The sequence below is a fragment of the Opisthocomus hoazin genome, chromosome 14 (assembly GCF_030867145.1).
Source record: "Opisthocomus hoazin isolate bOpiHoa1 chromosome 14, bOpiHoa1.hap1, whole genome shotgun sequence".
Lineage (NCBI taxonomy): Eukaryota > Metazoa > Chordata > Aves > Opisthocomiformes > Opisthocomidae > Opisthocomus > Opisthocomus hoazin.
The window spans coordinates 10,204,034-10,228,356 of NC_134427.1; the positions used below are offsets into that span (position 1 = coordinate 10,204,034).

A 24,323-nucleotide genomic window follows, 5' to 3' on the forward strand; every position below is an offset into this window, starting at 1 on the left:
CCAGCCACCAGCACATTGTTAACCATTTCTGCATAGAAGTTAATTAAAATTACAAAAGTCCTGCAAGGCAGGAAGCATTCTTTCCTCGCAGTAGAGAACAGTAAGTGCAGAGGCGAGAGTTAAAAGGACTTGCCCTTGGTCCCTCGAGCAGCTCGGCAAACCAGCACATTCTCAGCTCCATCCCCTGCCTCAGAGAGGACCCAGCCCCGTGCATTGTCCTCAGGGCCAGGCTAGGGAAATAGAGGACACGTTATTAAAAAGAGAAGAATAGCTCCTACCTAATAGCAACTCCCATGCATTTTTAAGTGACTGGGGGTTCAGGTGTGACACTGAAGCAATAAAGGTGGGAGGGGACATAAAAAAACCCACTACAACCCTAAGGTGGTGAGGATTAGCCAATTATACATTCAGGAAGCTGTGTTAATTAGAAGCTTTTCAGGAGAAACGTCAAAGGACTTTGGAAACACAGGAGGAAACCGATTTTTAACAAGCAGTTTTAAGTCCCCGTGTTGGAGAGGAGTCAGCAGTGCAATGTCCTCTGCTGGCATCTCCAGTTACTGCGGGGAATCGCTCCAGCCGAGGCTGTGCTACACCAGCAGCCACCCGTCACCAACCGAGTGCAAGCCAGCGATTAGTCCGAGTGATTTTTTGGGGAATATTGTCATATTAAAATGAGTAATCATGTAGCCGGGACTGGTGCAGGATTATTCCCTACATAATAGTCATAGCTCTTTGTGAGAGCCCAAAAGCACCTGGGTCATCTGATGGCTCAGAAGTGGCTCAGCGTCAGTGGCTCAGGGAGGAGGAATTGATTTTTCTGTTTTCTTAATGACAATGTGTAATGCAGCAGGTTTATGCACTAGTCAACAGAGACCTGGGCTGTTCAAGAGGATTTGATAATAGCTCACATCTGAAACAGTTTATTTTTCCCAGGCAGAGGGAAGTGCAAATCAGAGAGTGGAACAAGTCACAATTAATTTACTTGTTCTTTATATCTGGTTATGGTCATCTCCTTTCTTGCTTAAGTCAGGCAAGCTCAGAACATGGGTGTGAATTTGTTTACGAGCGTCAAAATTGGTTCTTTTAAGCGTTACATATGCCTTCTTAAGAAGGGCACATGAAAACCATTTATTTTTTTTATAATTCTGAACAGACTGACCAGAGCTGTTTTAGCCTATTCCCAAATCAACACTAACTTTGAGGTAATTCTTGAGGTTTATTGCACTAATCAAGAAAACCAGGTCACATAAAAAGAGCCCATATTACGTGTGCAGGCAAAAGTTCCTTCTCAGCAGAGACTTGTTCACTCTGTGCTTGTGCTAGACCATTATTTCCACTTCCCTGAGATGCACTTTGTGAGGAATACTACAGGGAGCAGACACCAGTTTTGGTGAATCATAGTGCACGGGGCTGTGAGTTGGAAACAAGGACCACAAACACCAAGATGTGGCAGATTTAATATTCCCCTCACACCCCCCCTCATCTTGAACAAGCGTGGAACATGGAGAGAAGTGTTGCTAAGAAACATCAGAGGGAAAAGGCTGCCCAGTGACCACAGGCACAAGTGATGGAGTCCCAGAGCCCAAAATGTACTGACCACCTGCCAATGCCCCAGCCCATCCTTGCCAGCAGCTTGTTCACATAGTGACAGACAATAAGTGGACACGATTTTTGACACAATAAACCTCAGAGACCTGATCAGGAGCTTCCAGACTCCCCTGGAGCACAAGCACAACTGCTCTGAGTAATAAACCTTGCAAAGGCCAGGTCTTGGTGTGGTGCTTAGGACACTGCACAAAGGCTGAGCATGGTTACAGCATTCGCAAACTCCAATGGCAGCCAGGGTAAGATGGCTGGGTTTTGTGACTCCATGTCCCTTGGCACCCATGCAGTGCACCCAGCTCTACCAGCCTGTCTTATGGGTCTTGAGAGGCTGTGAATGATGCACAGGGGCTCAGACAGTCAGCACCCACAAACATGATCTGGGGACTTGAAGTTTATTCACTTCACAAAAATGAAGCTTTCAATATTTCATTAGGATGTCTTGCATCTGTTAAACATCATCCCAGAGAGTTTGGTGACACTTACAATGAAGATGTGAAGAGATGTATTTGTTTTAGATGTAATTGGACAGCTGTTTTATTATGAACTAATGAACTGTGATGAATAAAAAGAATCCAGTTTTAGCAAACCATGTATTAACAAGTTCTCCTGACTGAAATCACAACTAAGGAAATGCTAGACAACTTTCATGACAATGACTGGAAGAAGAAGATGAAAAACTAGTGAGGTGCAACAGGGCAAGAGTTGCTCCCCATGTCAGGCATGGGTTCCCCACACTGCCATGCAGCAACCAGACCATTCCATGTGCCCATGCTACTGCTCCGCATCACTGCCATCTCCTCTGGCCCAAAGACCCTTTTGGCCCAAATCAGCCTTCAGGGTCTGCTCACACTCCTCCATCTTCCCACCCCCTCTTCATTTTCATGTCCCTCCTCTGCCCCAGCCCTGGGACCCCGCGAGGGGCTGGGGAGGCAGAGGTAACAGCGATGGCAGTAGGCTCAGAGGTAGGAATAATTGACCTCTTTGTACTTGCAAAACATATTTCAGACTCCTTTTCCCCCTGCCCTGGTCACTTTGGCCAAGGCTATTTGCCCTAGAGACATTGCACAGAACAGGATGCTCTCCAGCACAGGGCCACGTCCTTCCTGGCCACATGGAGACAGCCCCACAGCCACACTGAGCATCAGCAGCACCACAAAAAGCTGATCCTGAGCTGGGGAGCCCGTATCCGTCCATCCCACACATTCCAGTTCAGAAGAGATTTCTGTATTTCAGCAGAACCCCATGCCAAAGACCAGAGGCCACAGAAAGAAGCTGTTGGAGTTTCCATAGGAGTTTCCCAGTTTGTATGGAGCAGGGAGCAGTTTTTAAGCAGTGAAATCATTGCCCTGAGAGTTTCAGTGAAAAAGCCCCAAAGAGTTAAATGAAGACAGGTACACATGCCATGTGTGCAAATCACTTATCTCCTGCTGCTAAAATAAATCTGTTCCCAATCATTGTGGCTTCGCAATAGCTGCCTCTTCATCTTTCTCCTCTTCAGCTCTCCATTTGGCCTTCTTTTCTATGTTCATCCTCAGCAGCGTGTGATCCTTTTTAGCAGCCTTGAAAAGAAATCATGAAAATCATTGCACACAGACATTTCCCACCACTAAATTTCCCCATATCTGCACCACTTGCTTTGACACCTCACTGTTCGATGTTTTGCAGTGACAGAAGATAATGTGTTTCCTTGTTTTACCAAATTTTCAGCATTTGCAGCTCTGATTAGAGGTGTAAATTGTTTACAGATGCACTGGGACATGTAAGTCAGGCTGGAGACCCTCCTTCCCCACCAGTGGGATGGGAAGCAGCAAGTGTCACAGGTCTTGGTGGCCACAGTGGCACGCAGGCAAGCCAGGCAGGACTGCAGGAGCTTCATGGCCCATGAATGCAGGGCAGGACCAGGTGACATCATTGATGTTATCTGAGCTACTCTACAACCAGCCTCTTGCTGAGATATCATCACACAGTGCATTGCACTGCAGGGATTCATGGCAAAGTGGGTCAGAAGGGGCACATTAACCAGCAAGTTGTGCTTCCCCATGCTGATCTTTCCTCTGGAGAATGGGGTGATACAGATCCTGTGCAAATATTGCTTGTATCGACCTATTCTCAAACATCTCTGCAACCCGGGTGCTCATTTACAAGGAGAGCATACATAGACCGTATGTTAAGTGGACCAGTTCACCCGGAAACAATACTCACTTCTTTGCCTCTGATTACCATGGCCAAACAGCCCAGCAAGGTCAATGCAATCATGATGTAGCAAACCTTTATCCTGACGCTGTTCCTTGCTGCGTCGAGGACTTCAGACCTGTAGAGGACAAAGCAGAGTTTCCATCCTGCAGCAGCATGTGTGAAACGAGATCGTGGGGAGCTAGGTAATGAATCCTCAAGTCTTTCAACAATTGCCTGTTAATGCTTTTCAGCCTTCTCTTCCTACAAGTGCTTAGAGGAGGACTCAAAAAATCAGCCTAAGGGGGAAAGATTTAGCCACCTTCCCACACAGGTGTGGTATTGCTACTCCCAATTGTTGTCAGTAACAACAGGAATAGCAAATCCCGTTCTTCTGCTTTCTTTTTTTTTGCATATGAGAGATAACACCTGAAAAGTGACAAGAACAGGAAAGTCTTTCCATCGTCATAATGGAATTATGATGGGCCTGCCTTTGGCTGCTGCAGGGCACGGCATGGTGTGCTGCAGGGCACCACAAGACACTGGGGCCATGCCACCAGGGCCAGGCAATACCACCCTCAGTGGAATAAAAATGCATGCATGCCGTTTCGGCTAAGAGCAATGGATAGTTTTCACACAGCAAAGAGGCACAGCAAGTGGTGGTTGGGTCTGTGGTCACATCCCCATCCCAGCTGCACACGGTGCTTTGCAGCCAGGTCCCACTGCAGTGTAGCCTTCTGCCAGACAGCTGGCACCACCCCCACAAGCATCTGCCTGCAGCGGGAGGCTGAGCTGGGTTGGAGCAGACGACCGCACCATCCATGGGGAGTTGTCTTCCCAAGCAGCTGCACAGTCGGAGTGGGAAATCTCCACCAGCTTCCACGGGTGATTCACAGCGTTCATCCAACAACTCACGCTCGCAAGAGGCTGCAGCGTGGCAATGAGTTGTTCATGAAATCGTATCCAGCCATGGATTTGCTTACACCTGCAGGGGCAAGGCCAGCTGGAGGAGCCCCCAGGATGTCACAAGTCAGCCAGCATTAGGTCTCTGAAAATGGGCGACAAGCCTTTAACAAAATACCTCGACAAGGGGGTGAAACCTTAGCCCAGATGTGAGGAACGCGTTGGAGATGTCTGTCACCAAAGCTGTGTATAGCCCCAACTTCCTTTTGAAACGTATGCAGCATTATCAATTCCTAATCAATAAAAACTAGCAAAGCACAAAAAATTCTGAAGTGGATGATATTTCACCATGGTAACTTCCAAGTTACAAAGCCACTTCTCTTGCACAAGACTCTTCAGCTTAGTCTGAAATTTGTATCATCTAAACCAAGTGAATCCAGTTTACTTCACAGAGCCTGACAAAAAGTACATGGTCCCAAAAATTTGGATTTTTTTTGGACACAAGTAACAGCAGGCCTTGTCAGTGTGGAAGAGCGCTAATCCTCACCATGAGAGCACACTTTTGAGTAATGCAAACTAGGGTCTTATGTTGTATATTTACATCCAAAAACATCATTCAGGCAAAAATAATTTAATATCAGAAGAAAACAGGTCTACTTACGATATATGCTTGGGAATGTCCTCTTCCTTTTTAAAGCGTCCTGCCCATAATAACACCTTTTTATCAAAATTTGTAGGCCTTCTGTCATTTTTGAATGCATTGTAACCTGTAAGAGAATTTATTAAAGAAAACAATGAGCTAAGCTTAGAGAGAGGAAGAGGAAAAAAGCTGTTGTTATGGGGGAAAAGGATTGAAAGTTCAGAATGACACTATTCTATTCTGTGAGAGCCATATGTGCTTTCTAATGTCAAAAGGACTCAGCAGCTGGTGTGAGGAGCTTTGTTACATTAGCAGCTTATTTCATTTTGCTTCACCTTCTTTTTCCTTTAGTTTAAGTACGTTTAAAACCAAAAATCTCTTCTGATCTTCCTGATTCAGGAGAGAAAGGATGCGGCGCTGAAGCCACCCAAGCCTGCAGCATGCTCTCACCCTGCTAGCATCTTGCTTTCAAACGGCCCGACTCATGAGTTAAGCAAACTGCCAGCAGCACTAATAACTCCTCAAGAACATCTCCTTCTAAAAGCGCTGATGGAAAGATGAGGTCTGTTAAAATACAGCCTGGTGGGAGGCTGGCAGTCATTCTCATGCAAGCTGGGTACTGCATTACTGTACTCTAATGATGATACATTACACCCCACCAGACTACCACGGTGATGCCATTAGCATGCTGTACCATGAGCACAGTGAGAAAGGGACTCTGGCTCCTCTTGATGGAAACAAGCCCAGTGACAGCCCACAACAAGGGCAGTGGCAGGGAGACCCTGCAAAAACAAGGCAAGCAATGACTAGCTCAAATCCCGGCTTTTGCGTTGCACACCTGTACAGATGGTCATCGTGAGGTAGCTGAGACAGCTCACACACCTGGGTAGATGTACCCAAGATCCTAGGCTATGGTGCAGGACTGGTGTTTACAAATGCCCTGTGGGTAACTAGGGCATGCAGAAAGGGACGGACGTGAGGAGTCTCAGTGTCCCGCACTCCCTGGCTGCTGCAGGATTGCTGGTGCTTGGCTGCAAGGAAATCACTGCCATTGCAGAACAGGGCACAAGAAGGATCTCTTCCTGCCTGTGTTGAGATGGTGAAATGACACTAAGTGCCTTGGTTCCAGGCCTGCTCATGCATGCCAGCACATGTGAACAGCTGAAAAATCCCAGGTGTAAATCTTAGCACCCAGATCCCCAGGTAAATTTAATCTCCTGCTTCTCCTATTTCTCTTACGGAGTGCTGGTGAGATCAGGACAGGTACACCTGAAATATCAGCAAGTGTCTGAATGAGATCTGCAGCAAGCAGTAGGATGGATCACTAAAAGGACAAGCTCCATCCCAGGAAAGACAAGGGCAAAGCCCCGTGCTGGAGACACACAGCTGTTGCACAGGAGCACAGGCAGACCCGTGTGCCCAGCTTCGCTAGCCTGAGTCATCTGCAAAGGCACAACCAAGGAGGGGGTGGTACAGATTAAAAAGAGAAACTATCTCCGTGCCAGGGAGCTTGCCCATGTGGGAGCAGACCATGCCTGCTGCCTGCCAGCTAAGCCAGGGCACTGCCTGACACAAGCACGCACAGCTGGGGTGCAATCACAGACTGCTTTGGGTTGGAAGGGACTTTTAGCGGCCATCTAGCCCAACCCCCCTGCAGTGAGCAGGGGCATCTTCAACTAGACCAGGTTGCTCAGAGCCCTGTCCAACCTGGCCTTGAATGTTTCCAGGGATGGGGCCTCCACTGCCTCTCTGGGCAACCTCCAGTGTTTCACCACCCTCATTATAAAAAATTTCTTTCTTATGGCTAGTCTAAATCTACCCTCCCTTAGTTTAAAGCCATTACTCCTTGTCCTGTCGCAACAAGCCCTGCTGAAAAGATTTTCCCCACCTTTCCTATAGGCCCTCTTCAGGTACTGAAAGGCTGTAATAAGGTCTCCCCACAGCCTGCTCTTCTCCAGGCTGAACAGCCCCAAGTGTCTCAGCCTTTCCTCACAGGAGAGGTGCTCCAGCCCTCGGATCATCTTTGTGGCCTCCTCTGGACCCGCTCCAACAGCTCCATGTCTGGGGGCTCCAGAGCTGGACGCAGGACTTCAGGTGGGGTCTCACCAGAGCGGAGCAGAGCGGCAGAATCACCTCCCTCGACCTGCTGGCCACACTGCTGAGGATGCAGCCCAGGATATGGTTGGTTTTCTGGGCTGTGAGTGCACACTGCCTGCTCACGTCTTGCTTTTCATCCACCAGTACCCCCAAGTCCTTCTCGGCAGGGCTGCTCTCAATCCCTTAATCTGGCAGGGAACGCCGGGGGGAGCAGAGGGGTGCGTGTTTGCCACTTGCACCAGCCCTGCACATGAAGGGACGTGCACCGGCTCCCCTCTGGAAACCTGGCAGCTGGGCAGGAAGAGGAACATTTATTAATTTATTTTTAATTAACAGGTTCCATGACGTGAAGTATTAGTTTGCATTTGCTGCCATAAGAGGAGGACTATTTAACACAAAAAAACTATCCCTGTGCACTGTGCTGGTCAGAGCTCTCAGTTTGTTCCGTGTCTCAGGAGCATTTGTAACCCCAGGAGATGCAGCACTGTAGTGACACAGCCACAGATGAGAGCAAGGGTCATTTTCTCACCCTTCCCCTCAAATACCCTTTCCCGTCACGCTGCAGCACAAACCAGTGAGCAAAGCCTTTCTACCTACCTGGATTAGCTGTCTGCAAAGGCTCGTCCTGAGCACCCTTCACTTTGCTGCTGCTGGCTCTGGCAGGGTGTGGGATCGGCCGAGCTGCCCACCGCCATGGCCCGGGGCTGCGCCCCAGCAGCCTCCCCAGCATCCTGCCCTGGCTGGCACTGGGCCACTGCCTCCCCACTGGCCTGGGAGCACACAGGGGACCGACAGGAGCCCAGAAGGCTGCTTCTAGGAGTTATCAGCATAAAACTACCACTTCCTGTTAGAAGGGAGTAGCACGCATTTCCACCCTGGCTGCCAAGACATTTTGCTTATGTCACGATGACTAGTTAAATTTATCGCCTGCGTTTACCAAAATGACACACCTTCCGAGCTACGCGGGCAGAGATCACCGCTGCGGCAGCTCACGCCCAGCCCGGGCTCTGCCCCAGGCTCTCCATCCCAAGGAGCTGCTCAGGAGAGCAACGGGTATTTACATTATTTTCTCAATCCTTACTATGGTAGGACTAAAATAGGACAGCGTCCTGTATTTCCCCAAAGACAGGCTTAGTGACTGCTTATTATCTCAGCCAGTTAAGCAGTTAGAGTTCTTAATTGTTCTTAGCTAAAAAATAATCTTGCAAATTAGTCAAGTTAAACAGACTTTTTGAAAAGGAGCAGCGTTTTCCCTATCTCAGATCAAATGTGGTTTGGCTGAAGGCAACTACAGCTGATGTTTGTAGCCATAAATGCAAATGGGGAGTCTACCTCACACCCAGATTGCAAACTTTCCTGGCAAAGACATCTATTTCAGATATATTTCAGGTTTAAATCAGTAAACTAAGAAATTATGTCAAAAACCTCAGATGATTTGTCAGTCAGTAAAATTGTCATTGAAATGTAGCAGTACCTATATAGTATTTGCCCTCTTTGAATTCCACCTCCATGAAGTCTGGGTAGTGCTGGATATTTTCCATGACATCAGCTGTTCTAACCAGAGACTGAACGAAAAACAATGCTATTTTATCACTTTGACATTTCTCCTGCATTTTGCACAAGATTCTCCTGATGGGTCAGGAAATGCAAAATACTTGTCTCTTTTGGAGCAGTGGGGTATTTACTCTCCTTAGACATACAAGGCTCTAAAGCTGATTTACATCTAGAGAAAAAAAATCCTGTTTGAAAGGGAACAAGCGGTTGCTGAAAGGAAAAATTTCACAACTATTTAGTAATACTATCAAATGGAATATTGCAGATAATCAAAGTGTGTCTAAGAGCAAGGGGAGGAACTGCAAGGGAATAGAGCTCGGGATGTAGGCAAGGACATTCTTTAAGGACTGAGGGGATGAAAGATGCAAGACATATGTGAGACAGCTACCTGGTTCCTGGCCTCAAGGAAAAATTCTACCATTTATAGAGATGTTTTATATTTTTTGAGAACATGAAGTTATTGGTACTGAGGAAAGAAGAAACTCACAGCAATGAGAAATGTGGTTTTTCCTCTTTCATGAAACCTCCGCAATGCATCTGGACATGACACAATGTGTTTAACTTAATTTGCTTATAATTTGGCAAAGCAAATTAGATCCATTACCAGATTAGGAACCATACAGAAAATAAATGGTAGTTTGAGCTTCCAGCTGCAAACGAGACCTGCAAACAAGCAGAAATCAGTGGATGTACTTATGCTGGAAGAAACAGAAGGGAAACCTGGTAAAGTCACTGAGGATATTTGTGTCCTGCTCAGGATTTCCCTGGAGGGAAGATGAGCACGAGGAGGAAAGGTGTATTTATAACATGAAGTTTACAGGGCTCAGCACCCCTAAGCATCCCTGCAGGTCCCCTTCTCACCTTGCAGAAGAGCTGCCAAGTAGAAAAGAGGCGTTGTACACATGGACATCCCTCGCTGCCCAAGCCGGGCGGGCAGGCGGGGCTGGGGGGCCGTGGATGGGATGGGACGTGCTGCCGGGATGCTCACGTTGCACTTGGGGCTGCCCGACCCCACAGGGACTCCAGCTGTGCAGAGCATTTTCACTCTAACAGACACTCTCCAAAACACTTACTGCAAAAGTTACTGTCTTTACGTTGTGTCCAACTATGCATTTGAACAGAAAAAGGAACATTTTTATTTTATCTCTTAATTTCTCAAACATGGAGAAAATCATGGGGTTTTCAGGCCTCCAGCGCTTATCCACCTAGGGGCTGCCAATTGTTGCTTCTAGAAGGCACACCAGCTAACAGCTGTATTAATCACATCTGCTGTGAGCAAAAAGGCACTTCAGGATTTATCATGCCAGCTTTTAGAAGTACAAAGACACAGAGGTCCTGAGGAAACCGCAAAGGCAGCTACTTGTTCCTGAATTTCACTCATTTCTCTGGCATCGTGAATGCTTAATGCCGGGGTGAGTTTTATTGCAGTGCATGAAAGCTAATAAAAATCTATATACACCACTGCGTTAAGAAATCAAGCTGTCCCTTGTGCACTGTGGATCGGCCTCTGGCCCAGACCATCTTGAATCCCTTCCTGAGCAGCAGAGAGGTGCAGCACGCTGTGGGATTAAGGTAGCCTTGTGTGCAGCCTGATGGCCTTCGTCCTCCCTAGACATGTTTTGTGCCAGCCGAGTACGTGTACACGCACATGCACATCCCCCCCTCCCCCGCCCAGGTTACAAAACCTCACCCATGAGGCTCATCCATTCACTCCCCTCACCAAGCCAGCACTTGATGCCCAGCAGTGACTCATTACCAGCATGCAACCATTATTTCACGACCATAAAGCTCACAGATAGGGACTTTATCGTGTAGCAGTAACAACTTGTTCAGAGATGCAGAATTGGCAAAATTAGGTTTAAAGCACCATCTTAATCTCCTCCCACATCCTTATGTCAGGAGGAGAGCAGGACCCCAGCTCCTCAGGAAGCCCTGGACAGTACAGATGACATCTCGCACACTAACTAGCTGTACAGATATCCCTCAGGTTTCCTCTAACCCTTGCTGCAAGGGGAAAGCACAGATCTGAAGCTTTTTGAGTTACAAAGGAGCAGGCTAGCTCAGAGAGAGTAGAGGATGGCTCGCAGCTGTGGTGGTGGAGCAGCAGACTCTTGACATTTCTGTTTTCTGTGCAAGTGATACGTAGTTGTAACACTTGCTGCTCACTGATGCTGACACTGAAGATGGAAAACTAAACACAAAACCTCACAGGACTCCATCCCGGTTCTGCATCACCTTCACACCCCTTCTGCCACCTTGCTCTCTGCTCTTGCAGCTGACTCTGCAGCAAGGACTAGCAGCCAGTCATCCTCCCCTCCCTGAATGTACACAAAAACCTTTGCAGAACTGGAACTGAAAGGCCACGGTATAAAATCCATTGCCCTTTGATTTCTGACTGACTTTATACTGTCATTCCCAGTACCTTAGTTCTGATTATTGTCAGCCTATTACAGCAAGGAGAAACTTGGACTTGGGTTCTCTTCACTTATTCTTATTTTTCTGCTTTCAACAGCCACAGGAATGAAAGAGTTTATTCCTCCAGAGGCCCTAGGTTCCTGCACATCTCTTTACATCTCCTGGTTAATTTTCGTAAGATTGCACAACAAATTTTTTTGGTCATATACACAGAAGGCTTCATACAAGTATTCAGCTGAAAAAAGGTATTGCTCTGTAAAGCTGTTTTCATGTGCATTGTCATCCCCAAGAAAAGGTTTACCATCAGGCTCTGTTTTGCATGCCATGCAAACTTCTTACATGAGAGCTATGATGAGGAGCAGAAGATAAGATTATCTTAAAATTCTTTGCCTTCCCCCTATCTAATTAAATACGCAGCAGAGCTCTGTCTTTGTTCCTAGACGAGATAAACAAGCACTCCTGGATGGGGTTGTGGCTCATGAAATTCTGAGTCAGGAAATCTTCCTCCACGAACTGTGTATTCTCTAGCAACGCGAATGAACACAGTAAGAGCATTGAATTGCCCTGAAATGTCTCACTTACCTGCAGACTCCCAGCCCAAGAGCCCATCCCTCCTCTTCAGGGTCTCCAGGGAGCAGCACTCCCAGGGCTTCAGTTCTCTCCAGGAGGCGAATCACATCCTGACCATATCAGGAAATCGTCTACCCTAAGGATATTCAAATGCAAATCTGAAGAAACTAAAAGCTCCTTAACTATTTCTCACCATGGCCAAATCAAATCAAGGGAACAGTGGCAGCATCTTACAGCAAAAACAGAGTCAGAAGGTTTGTTAAGAGCTCTGAAAACAAGCACCAGCATGAGGCTTTAATCACTTCGGGACACTCAGATTCATTTTTTGATAATCTTGAGGGTTATGAATAAAACCAGGCATCTGCAAAGAGAGTGGTGACAACAAAGGAATCCCTCCCCGCTTTGTGTTAAACTTCAGTTTTGCTTTAAAAAAAATGAAATCAGGATTACTCTATCCAGCTACTGAAAGGTCCTGCATTTTCTGACAGTATTATCCCTATTCTTCCAAGCATGATAGTATCAATACCATTTGAAAAATCTTGCCTAACAACTACAAATAAGACACTAAGCCTCATTACTTAAAAAAAACCAACAACCCCCAAATCAAAAAAACCCCAACCAATCCCACAAACTCTAGTAAATCTTGCCTAATTTATACCACATGAGCCTTTTGGCATCAGTCTCTGAATAGGGAAAGGTAATCGGTGTAACAGAGTTGGTATTTTCTGCGAAGTCATTTCCCCCAGATGAAAAAGATCTGAGCTGTTCTCTATGACTGCCACTAACGCAAACACGAGCAGGATTTGGTCTGAGTGTATCAGGTCTGAGCAGAAGTGCTCAACATTGCAAGGATGAGGATCTCCAAATGATCCTTATCTAGGAAGATTCATCTTCTCTGCCATTAAGCACATTGATTCTTAAGGTAGTTAAACCCCAATTAACCGTTTTGCTGCTTAAGGTGTGTTCACCTCTGAGCAGTAGAGGAGCCCACTCCTACCTCTTCTGGTGGTAATGGAAATGCCTACAAAAAAGGGACACTGCTGTAGACAAGAGGACCTATAAGTCACACTTACTTCATTCCCTTCCACCAGCTCCAAGTTTTTAGCTAAGATGCAATAGAACATTAGCTGGACACAGTTATGGGTCATCTTAACAGGAGCCAGATTCAGTGGAGCTTGTGAGCTGGACCTAGACCCACTAAACTCTGCAAACAAATACTAAAAAGAAATATGAGATGGGTCTGACGTCCTTGGTACAAAGTGCAGGGTTTATAACAGATCGTGTCAGAAGACTTATGGGAACAAAATGAAAGTTAGTCCTGGCTCTGGCAAAGTCCCGGTATGACCTTTCCCAGGGTTTGGGATGATCATACAGAGGCAAAGAAATGGAATGTCACCTCCAGCGCAGGGTGACCGGACACACGCAGCAGTTGCCTACCGAAACGTGGCGTGGCTGCCCAGATCCAGCTTCATCACAGAGGAGCAGCCAGATGCCAGCAGCGAACATCCCAGGACACATGGGATATCCTCCAAAGTGTTCCGGGTGTTGTGATGGAACTGCAGCTGTTAGAACCAAGGAAATTAATGCATTGATGAGCTTTGCACCAGGCCACTGATTTCTGGAATAATGCACAATTGCATCATAGAGCAAAAATGTACAAGACGCTGAAAGAAAAACAAAACCATCAGCATCCTAACAACTTACATCTTGACTCAGAGGTTGGACAGCCATTTAACTTAAACCTTTTCCACACCTATTTCTCCAGCTGAGCCTGAGAAACATACTGACAAGGACACACTATTTCACTTGTCACTTAATGATTTTCTTTCCTGAGAAAAATGGCATTGTCTTCAAAAACAGCCACATTTAGAAATTTTTCAGTCCACTAGTCAATAGTTTAGGGAAAAAAGATACCTAATTTTAAAAGATTGAACAATTCTTTGTGGAAATGTCTTTTCCCCACACTTATTTTAATATAAGGATGACTTACATTTTTTTCAGCTCCTGCACAGAGGTCGTGTGCTATCAATCAGGCCAATAAATTGCTGAGATCATTAGCAGCCCCTGCACGGCGGGGTCAAATTTCCCCTTTTAGTGACTGGCTCAAAATGTACGTAATCAATACAGGAGAAAATGTATCCTGGGTAACACAGGGGGAGGCACTACCCTGGGGACAGTTTGTCCCAGCAATGCACATCACAGTAGTCCATAATAGAGCCAGGTGCCTCCTCAAACTAATGAGCTGTGTCTCACCCATTCCTCTAAAGAGACCATAAAACTCTTTCAAACACTTCTGGGTGAGACACAGCCTATCTGTAGGGTGAAATTTACTCCCAGCAGCTTTTATGTGACCAAAGGGACCATCAGGGAAACGCATGTCCTAAAAGATGCACAGTCTCCCAAGTGCAGCATGGAGGGGGCAGGAGGGTGAAACTCTCTCACACAGCGCTTTGCATAGTGGTCCAGGAGCTTTGGTGAAACGGTGTTGTTTTGGTGCTTTCTTCAAACCACTGGCTACATCTGCCTGCACTCAGTGAATGGTTCATGCATGCTGCTGTAGGGCTTAGGCTTGGGCTGTCAGCTCCTCTGCTCCTTGCTTGTACAGCGCCCTGCACAAGGGAGTCCCAGGCAGTTACTGGCATTCCTACGTAGTATGGTAAAAAAATCAAGAGGAGGAAAAATAGAGACATATCTTGAGAAGATATGTATTATTATTCTTGAGAAAATATTACAAGGGGGGCAGGAGCTGCAAGATAAAACAAAATACATCCTACATAAATAGGACTACTTCTTCAACAATAAGACCAAGCTGTCCTGCATTTTCTGGACTGTGAATGTCATGGAAATGCATAAACAAAGCCATAGCAAGGAGCTGTCTTACTGAAAGAGGAATTTGTTCAAGAATAGAGCTTATCATACATATATGACATTTTTCCAGTGGGCTACCCACATTAGGTGAGCAGCTCCCACTTGCTTAGACTTCAGTAAAACATCTCTCACAGGTACAAATACTATGCTGGGAGAACTGGAGATTCTTTAAAAACAGACAAGTTAAAGAAGGAAGTAGCTAAAGTGGGGATGGTGTCACCAAGTTCACACAGAGGTTGGTGAGATCATCTGGGAAAACTGGATGACCTCAAGGCCTTGTGTTGTAGAAATGGGACAAAGCGAACACAGAGCAAGATCCACTCTTTGGGGCTAAAGATGAGGATTTCTGGCTGCATTTGTTTAACTTGGGGTGACTCCAGGCTGCCAAGTGGATGTTGCCATGGAAAAAGCAGGTGAACTTCTAAGATGTACAGGCAAAGTCATTCCAGTGGAAAGAAAATGATTTTAGTATCTTCAGATGACATGTCTGGAATAGCCTGCGCTGCTCTGGTTACTCTAAGATATTTACTCAAGAAGAAAAGGAAGAAAGCAAGGAAATGAGAGGAATGTGTCTTCTTCTTGGCTAACAAATTACAAATGGAGAGTTATGATGGTAGATCTCTCTCTGAGAAACTCAGTGCCAGAGAAGAAGACCAGTTAGGTAGTCTAAATCACAGCACTGATACCTGACAAGGGCTATAAGCTGCTCATGATGGATGCTGAGGGCTGCACCTTTCCTGAAGCTGTTCCTTGCGCCTTCCAGCAAAGGGGCAGGGGGTCTCTCCATCCTCACAGGAGTTAATGAAGCACACATGGTAGCATGAACAGCCAGGCCACACAGCTCACCAGGCTCCTGCAGTGCTGCTGGACTGGTTTAATTTTGGGCCATAACTGCACAGCTATTAGTGTTTACAAAACAAGAATCCAGGGAAGGAAAATTACACACTGAGGAAATAATAAAAAGCAGTGTAATCAGATGTGAGAGGGAGATCGTTTCATTACCTGAACCCGGCCTCGTTATTTACCTTTTCATTGGCAAGAGCTGATAAATGCAGGCTAATGAATCTAGCACTCCAGACGAGCGGGAGGAGTGCCGGCTCGGTGCTGCCGCATGCTAAGCAGGACCAGCAAATCCAACTTGCAGCTCAAAGTCCAAAAGGTAAAATATGAACTCATCCATTGCAGCACTGCAGTGAGGTGAGAGAGGGGTTTTACCCACTGCTGCTTTGGTCTTACAGAGTAACCCTGGCTGTGGGAACTCCATGGCTCCTGTCTGGCCCAGAGCAGTGAACTGAACTCCAAACACCCCACGAATAACACGGGATCTGCCACACGGTCTGCATACAGTCTGCAAGGGCCAGTGTTGGCTCTTTAGGGAAAGCCATTCAGGACCAGCAATATCAGCTGGAGACTTCCCAGACTGTCCTGACAGTTAAATATCATCCTGGGCCTTGTCACGACACAAGGAAGACATGAACAGAGAAAGAGTCAATAACATCAACATGGAAAAACAAAATAGCAGGACCTTTGCCCACTTCTGTCGCAATTTTGTGTCAACACAGTTGCCCATTGGCTACTGTGGCCATTCCTCCCTTTGAAAAAAACGGGCAACAACAAATACACCATTCACTGTACACAATTGTCAAAAAAAAGCGAACAAGCAATGCTGAAGAAACTTAGAAAAAGGGAGTAAACCTCTTTAACAGAAATGAGTTCTCAGAGTTGCAAAGACTACTTCTGTCTTTTCTATACTTTCTGCATACCTCACAAGCAGTGTGGTCCCCAGATTTCATGTGAAGAACCAGAACACTTGGCAAGGCTTCTCTGGAAGGACCTTAGACACTAACAGCCAACATAAGATGAAAACCTATTCGGAGAGGAACACGCATATGCTGACATTAGAGGGAAATGCTGCCCTCATCTGTCTTCTAGTGACAGCTCTATTTTCCTGGTGCCGAAACCATTCATCACTTCCAGTATGAAAAGGTGACTCTATGGCCGCAGCCAGCTCTGAAGTCTGTGCCTGGACCTCTGTTTGCACTGGAGCCATTAAGCAATGCTTGTTGTTGGTAACTGGAGTCAATGCAACCATGTTGCTGCAGCGGAATTTAAATGTAGAAATAACTTGATGCTTTGTACTGAATAAGTAGATAGTGTCTTGACCCAAAAGAAGAAAATGGCTTATACATTCTTTATAAAACTGAAACCAATCAAAGAGAAAAAATCATCCCCAGTGACGAGTGGGAGTACTGAGAGACAGCACTGGGGTTCTGCAAGAGCTGAGCAACCCCTGCTCCTGCAGCCGCTTGCACACTAGTGCACCGGGCAGCGGTTTGGGGGTCTGGGCACCTGCAGCCCAGTCTGTTGCAGAAAGCCACAGAGAACAAGGCTGGTTTGCCTCTTTCATCCACACTGGTAAAAATCCAGCCCGTACACACATACACACAGAGTGGAGGCACATTTCAAGCACCATCTGGCCCTCAGGAAGGTGAAGTGAAGGAGAAATTGAACACATATTCATATTTCATAAAAGTATAATCTTTGAAGTTGGAAAATTACATCTAGTAGATGAAGTATATAGCACTAGCCAGTTCTGTATGTGTTTGGGGTGCAGGAGGAGCATCTATTAAACCTCTGTGAGATAATGCCGCTGGCCAGCCAAGGTCCTCAGAAAGTACTCTGGCTGATGAAAGTGCAGATCACAGCACATATCTGCTAGCATTTCAGAGCTCTGGAGTAACACGGCTCCCAGAGCAGATGGAGCTGCTTCTTTATCCAGGCCTGTGTCTTTTAGTTCTTTTAATGAAGTTAGCCCTGCTGAAACTAGAAGAGAGGAGTGGGAAAGTCTGATTCTGCTGGTTCACAGTTTACTGATATTTCTCCTTGCTTGTGCCTTTCCCCCTATACTCCCACTCCTTTTGATTTTATTTTGTAAATCCTTGATTTATAATGATAATCTACATCTCAAAAATTGAATGTACAGTTGTTTGGCATCTTAATGCCTGGAGCATCGTCCTAGCACAAGCAGACAGGTCTTGTTTGATGGCACCAGACTGACTCTCTGGAGACTCAGGGCAGGGGTTTATGATCAGCCCCAGGGCTTGGATTCCAGCTGCACGATTTCAGGTCTCCCTCAGCAGTGTGGTCAGCTCTCACCCAGACAAAGCCTGGAGACAGCCACGGGCACCGCACAGCCACAAGCTTTATCCGGCCTGGCAACCAGGTGATGGGAACAAGGTTGGATGCTGCCTGCCCCCTGAGCTCCACCCTGTAACATCCAGGCTCTTGTGTCCCCATCCAAGGGGAGCAGGCTGGCCAAAGCTTGCCAGAAACATTTTGACCCACGCAGAAATGCTCATTGAAGAGAGAAACTCAGATTATTTCTATATCTAATTGCTATTTAGTTTCCTAGATTAAAAACTTACCAAAACAATCCTCCCAAATTGATTTTCACAGGAACACCAATCCCAAATGATCAGTCCCAAGATTCCAGAGGAAGAAGTACACTCAGGACTGCCCAGCCTCAGACTCTCCAGCTGGATCCAGGATCCCTTCAGCGACTTACCCTCCCTCTTGCTTCTCCCAGGTCATCAACTCCAGAGCTTGGCTGATGCCTCAGCAACCTAAATCTCTCATTACAACCTTTCTGCCTGGCACTTTAGTTTTATCTGTCATTTCACAGCCCAGTAGCTCTATCAGAACAGCTGGAATACAGCACATTCTTCTCATTATTTTAGTCTTTGTTAACCAATGTTATTCACAGTATTCTACATATTTCTAGATATTCCCTTAAGCAGGGGAAGGGGGGATCAACAGCTGCATCAAATACACCGCTATATTACTCCTTCCCCCATTGCTGTTTACCTTCCCAGTCTGTCCCGTACATCTGACCAGTGTTTGATCCTTTTGGTTCTTACTTGGTGTTTGCTTACTTGGTTCTTCTATTGCTTTCAAAGTCCTTGAACAATACTCAGCAAAGTAATACTAAGAACTAAAATTCCTGGTGGTCATTTGCTCAAGTTTAATCATTGTTATGGGTTTGCGTGACAAGGTTTTGGTAGTGGGGAGGCTGTAGGGGTGGCTTCTGTGAGAAGCTGTGAGAAGCTTCCCCCATGTCTGGTAGAGCCAGTGCCAGCTGGCTCTAAGACAGACCTGCTGCTGGCCAAGGCCAAGCCAATCAGTGACGGTGGTAGCGCCTCTGTGATAACATATTTAAGAAGGGGAAAAACCTGCAGGAGAAACAGCAGTTGAGAGAGAGCAAGTGAGACTATGTGAGAGAAACAATCCTGCAGACCCCAAGGTCAGTGAAGAAGGAGGCGGAGGAGGTACTCCAGGCGCCAGAGCAGAGATTTTTTTTCCCCTGCAGCGCGTGATGAAGACCTTGGTGAGGAAGGCTGTCCATCTGCAGTCCATGGAGGTCTACAGAGGGGTAGATGGCCACCTGCAGCCCACAGAAGGCCCCACGCCGGAGCAGGGGGATGCCTGAAGAAGGCTGTGACCCTGTGGGGAGCCCACGCTGGAGCAGACTCCTGCCAGGACCTGTGGACCTGTGGAGAGAGAAGCCCACGCTGGAGCAGCTTTGCTGACAGGACTTGTGACCCTGTGGAGGACCTGTGGTGGAGCAGCCTGTTCCTGGAGGACTGCACACCATGAGAAGGACCCATGCTGGAGCAGTTCATGAAGAGCTGCAGCTGATGGGAAGGACTCACATTGGAGAAGTTCGTGGAGAACTGTCTCCTGTGAGAGGGACCTCACGCTGGAGCAGGGGCAGAGTGTGAGGAGTCCTCCCCCTGAGGAGGAAGGAGCAGCAGAGACACCGTTTGATGAACTGACTGTAACCCCCATTCCCTGTCCCCCTGTGCCACTCAGGGGGAGGAGATAGACATTTCAGGAGCAAAGTTAAGCCTGGAAAGAAGGGAGGGGTGGAGGGAAGGTGTTTTAAGATATATTTTTATTTCTCATTATCCTACTCTGATCTGATTGATGATAAATTAAACTTCTTTCTCCCCAGGTTCAGTCTGTTTTGTCCATGACAGTAATTGGTGAGTGATCTCTCCCTGTCCTTGTCTCGACCCTCGAGCCTTTCATCATATTTCCTCTCCCCTGTCCAGCTGAGGAGGGGGAGTGATAGAGCGGTTTTGGGGAGCACTTATCCAGGCTAAACCATGGTCACTTAACACCTGGGGAAATTGCACCTGTCTTCTTGCTAGTAGTATTTTATTAACACGTATGTCTGACTACAAGCTGCCTTGCAGGCTCCTTTTTGCAGCTGTGAGAGGGGATCTACCTCCTCCAAGGCTTGGCTCAGCAACTGAGCGCGCTCCACTCTACAAGGCCAGACAGGAAGGTTAGAGCCCTCCATGCCTTTTTTCCTTTTCCTCTGCATCCACTTTAGGTGGTGGTGGTGAACGTTACCTCTCTGCTTTCTTGCAAACCCCATGATTCATCTTTTAAAGTGAATTATCTTTCTTCACCTTTTTTGTATTAACACTGGTCAAGAACAATTACCCTTCCTGGGGAGGGAAGGTGGTGTCGTTGGTGCTTGCTGCTTGTTTCACATTGTGGAGCTCAGGCTGCCCATAGCAAAGCTAGTCATATTTTCCCTGCTTTTATTGTCATAGGAAGAAAGTCTGCACCAGCAGAAGTTCTGCTTTCCTGATTGCTTGAAGTGAAACAATAAGTCTGGAACTCAGGAGATTGCGCACTAAAGGGAGAAATCCAGATGAAACTGAATTCAGGCTCTGTTGAACATGAATCTGTTTGTGTCTGGCAGAGCATGCACAAGAGGGGAAAATGTCAGTAGGTTTCTCTTGGCATCCATCTCCATTTTCTTGTAAATGAGTCAAAGTTTACAAATATGAATCACATAGTTCAAGGTCTGCTCTGCAGGACAGCCGTGTGAGATCAAACCAAAGGTCCAGTCCAGGCCAGCATCCTGTCTGGCAGCAACCTGGGGTAGACTCGCATGGAAGAGCTGAAGAGCAATAGAAGCATTGCAGACCCGCTTTCCTAGCATTCTCAGAGTTTGTGTACCTCTTCAGTTCTGCTCTGCCTTTCAGGCTAGAGGAGCTGCCCATCGCATTCAAGATGCACATGCACATTTTATCTCCAGGCGGACTCCATGCTTCAGTGAGGTGCGGTTTTACTCTTTCGTAATAGGCTGAGTTGTCACACACTGATAAATCTGTTCAAGAAAGTTATCTCAAGCCTCTTTGAGATTGTTTTATTGAGGAAGAAAACCTTCTTTTAGAAGCTGTGACTGCTATCAGTTGGTCTGACTTTGATCAAGCAGAGTCAGCCCAGGTAAGGCTGCCATCTCCCACTGCGTTTCCTTCAGTGGAAGAGCCAGTTTAACCAGCTGCTCTGTCTTCCCTTTCACCTTCTTAGTCCCGCATCACCTCCTCCCCTGCCTGGTTAGAGGTTGCTGTCGCCGAGTCATCTGATTTCTCTGGCTCTAAAGAATCTATTAACTGATCCGGTGGCAAAGTCTACCAGCACTATTTTTGGTTGGGTTTTGGGTTGGTTTTTTTATTTGTTTTTTTTTAATTTTAAAAAAATCATGACACAAAACTAGTTTAGATTGAGGTCATTACTTCTTGCATAGCAATAAGCTCAACAGTATTGCTAACCAGGCACCAGAACCAGAGCTGGAGGGGTTGTGGGAATGTGGACTGAAACTAGATCTGGCCAAAAGACTCAACATGAAACTGCAGCTGTGATCAGAATGAGCGGAGGAATGAGGCCCGGTTCACACTGGGGGAAAATCTCTCCCCACAAGCAGTTCAGATCACACGTATTTCATTTCCCTCTGCATTACTGCAGAGTAGAGCAAGAGACTCCTGCACTGGGGCAAGCGAGAGGACAAGGAGAACCAGAGCCGGGAGCTGGTCTTCTGCCCTCTGTGGGCTCTGGACCAGACCAGAGCTTTGGTTGCAAAGTTTTACTCCTGTACCCAGTTACCCCATATTCCTGCAGACAACTAACAAATAAAAATCAATGAAAAATACTTGCATAGGAACAATTAGTTCTGTATATTTTCTTCTTTCCTCATTCCCGTCACCAAGTGCCATTTACTTACAGCCTGTAGATCTCAGTTCATTTTTTTCCCCTCCCCTGTATCGTCTGCTCAAAAGGTCAGTCTACACAGAGGATATGGAGCTTCCCTGGGACTCACAGGAACCTGAGATTAGATATTGGCTCCCCAAATCCCCTTAAGGGATGGCCAGAAGTTAATGTTTAAAAAATAACAAACATCATTAGGGTAACAAGTTTTTTCTCTTTAAAGGGTTCTGCCAGCATTTGCCCTATTTGCATCACAGAGCTAAACTGGAAAATATTTTTGCCATCCTTCAGACAGTTGTAACAACAAATTTGTCATTCCAAACTGAGAAGTCAAAATGCCGACTTCCCCCTCACTTCCCTTTCAAAGCAGCTCAGATTCAGAAAATAATTTTTTGAATTTCAAGAGGTGTTTGATAAACGTCAGTATTTTCCTTCGTTGGTACTTTGTAGTCTGTATTTACAAACCTCCAAAACAAAGACTGAAAAGCAAATATTGCCAAAATCACTGAAACCAGGTTCTTCCAACAATGTAAAACCTTTTGCCCCAGTAATTTCTCTGGTGACAGCAGACATTAATTTGTTTCAAGGCCAGTTTCAAATTAACTGTTTTGGGATTTTTTTCTGCTGGATCAGACTTTGTGGAGCATTGCCAACCTGTTCAAAAGGTGACTCACAGAAAATACATGATTTTGCACTCAACAGATGGGCTGTGCAATCACACCCTCACTTCTGTGCAGCTTCAAAGCAAGTCAGCTCTGCTTACACACTGGTACCTCTTGCTTCTCATTCATCCCTCTCCAAACAGCCGTGCTACAACTGTGTGGCAGATGCCCCATCCCTCGGAGCCGGACTGCAGTGCCTTGGTGCCCACATCAAACACACCCACGGCAATGGATCTGAAGCCAAATAACGACACAAAGCCCTGCTGTAGATCCACAAAACAACAGAAAATCAGATTAAAAGCTGAAACAAGAAAATAGAACCTTCAATTAAAAATGTGCATGTTGCTGCTGGGTCTATGCTGCTGCTGCTGCTTATAAGAAAAGAAAAGAAAGGGAAAAGAAAGAAAGGGAGAAGGAAGGGAGAAGGAAGGGAAAAGAAAGGGAAAAGAAAGGGAGAAGGAAGGGAGAAGGAAGGGAGAAGGAAGGGAGAAGGAAGGGAGAAGAAAGGGAAAAGAAAGGGAAAAGAAAGGGAAAAGAAAGGGAAAAGAAAGGGAAAAGAAAGGGAAAAGAAAGGGAAAAGAAAGGGAAAAGAAAAGAAAGGGAAAAGAAAAGAAAGGGAAAAGAAAAGAAAGGGAAAAGAAAAGAAAGGGAAAAGAAAGGAAAGGGAAAAGAAAGGGAAAAGAAAGGGAAAAGAAAGGGAAAAGGATGAAATAAGAGAAGGCAGGAAGGGAACACCTCAGCAAGGCCACATCATCCACAGGTGCGGAGAATGAGAACGGGTTGAGGCTCAGCTGAGCTCTGGGGACCTGGGAGTTGAGGCGCACAAAGTGTCACAAAGTCGCGGTGCGGGGCTGGACATGCCCGCTTACCGGGACCACCGGTCTGCCAAGATCACTCCAGCCAGCAGAGGCCGGAACAGCCGCGTCGCCACTGCCACGCTCGGCTGGGAGCCGCGCAGGAGCTCGGCGGAGGACCCGCTCTCTTTCTCACGCACCTGGAACTGGACCTAAATAGACCTTCGGAGACGGCCGGCCCGGACACAGCCCGGACGCGGCCCACCGGCCGCCAGGCAGGCAGCGCGGTGGCCACCCGCCCGCCGTGACGACTGCTGCCTTCGCCCGGAGCCGGCCCCGGCGGTGGCCGGGGAGGGCGGGAGCGCCGAGCGCAGGCTGCCCTCTGCTGGTGAGCGCACCGCCACGCAGCCCGGCTGCCAGACCTCCCGCGGCACAGCGGGGGCGGGGTAGAAACGAAGTCAGATACTTCATTTGGGTTTTTTTCTAAACTTAACTTCATGCTTATGAACAATCTCTGCAATAGAAATAACTTCGGGGTTCATATTTTGCTTTCATAAGCTTGGCCCCTAACTAATTGCTTTACATACTTATAAAAATGCCTGTTGAAATACTTCTTGTTAAATATTTCCTTGTTATAGATGTTGCTTTTTGGAACTGCACACATCTGTGTTCTCTTTCCTGACTGAAAACATGCATTTTCTGCTCATCCACAGCGAATGTACTTCTTTTCTTGTTCTACTCTTCTCTTTCCAAGAGTTCTCTTACCACTCCCATTTAGCTTGATCCAAAACAGAACTCTTTTCTCCTCCCCCCCCAAGTAAAAAAACCCAAACCCCAAGCATTTAGACTATCTGCCCAGCACAGAGCATCCTCCCTTACCAGCAACACTGCACTGGTTATCACTGCTGATTTTTCAGCCCAACAAATGTCAGGATGCTGGGCACCAGCCTGCATGGGCAAGGAACAGGCCCAGGTCTGCTG

At 46.7% G+C, this 24,323-nt stretch overlaps 1 protein-coding gene and 1 long non-coding RNA gene across 3 annotated transcripts; one reads left to right on the forward strand and one right to left on the reverse strand.

The window, feature by feature from the left end:
* Positions 1 to 1,912: 1,912 nt before the first annotated feature.
* LOC104335739 (protein FAM162B) lies at positions 1,913 to 8,374 on the reverse strand. 2 transcript variants are annotated; one of them, XM_075435218.1, is made up of 4 exons: positions 7,209 to 7,417; positions 5,342 to 5,447; positions 3,808 to 3,916; positions 1,913 to 3,164 (listed from the first exon to the last, which is right to left on the reverse strand). In XM_075435218.1, exons 1-4 carry the CDS (start codon positions 7,339 to 7,341, stop codon positions 3,057 to 3,059), a joined length of 456 nt encoding a protein of 151 aa, XP_075291333.1. In that variant the 5' UTR covers positions 7,342 to 7,417; the 3' UTR covers positions 1,913 to 3,056. The 2 variants fall into 2 exon arrangements, with proteins under 2 accessions (XP_075291333.1, XP_075291332.1); XM_075435217.1 differs by lacking the exon at positions 7,209 to 7,417 and adding an exon at positions 8,015 to 8,374 and having other exon boundaries at positions 1,919 to 3,164.
* A 10,647-nt stretch (positions 8,375 to 19,021) lies between these two features.
* LOC142363086 (uncharacterized) lies at positions 19,022 to 21,907 on the forward strand. Its single transcript, XR_012765472.1, has 3 exons — positions 19,022 to 19,866; positions 20,080 to 20,171; positions 20,446 to 21,907. It is a non-coding gene; the product is annotated as an uncharacterized LOC142363086 (long non-coding RNA).
* The last annotated feature ends 2,416 nt before the right edge of the window (positions 21,908 to 24,323 follow it).

Coding starts and splice junctions, on each gene's coding strand:
- LOC104335739 (XM_075435218.1), bottom strand. CDS start 7,341: ATGATCCGAGGGCTGGAGCACCTCTCCTGTGAGGAAAGGCTGAGACAC. Junction 3,917..5,341: donor GACATTCCCAAGCATATATC/GTAAGTAGACCT, acceptor TGTCCTCTACAG/GTCTGAAGTCCTCGACGCAG. Junction 3,165..3,807: donor TGGTAATCAGAGGCAAAGAA/GTGAGTATTGTT, acceptor TTTCTTTTCAAG/GCTGCTAAAAAGGATCACAC.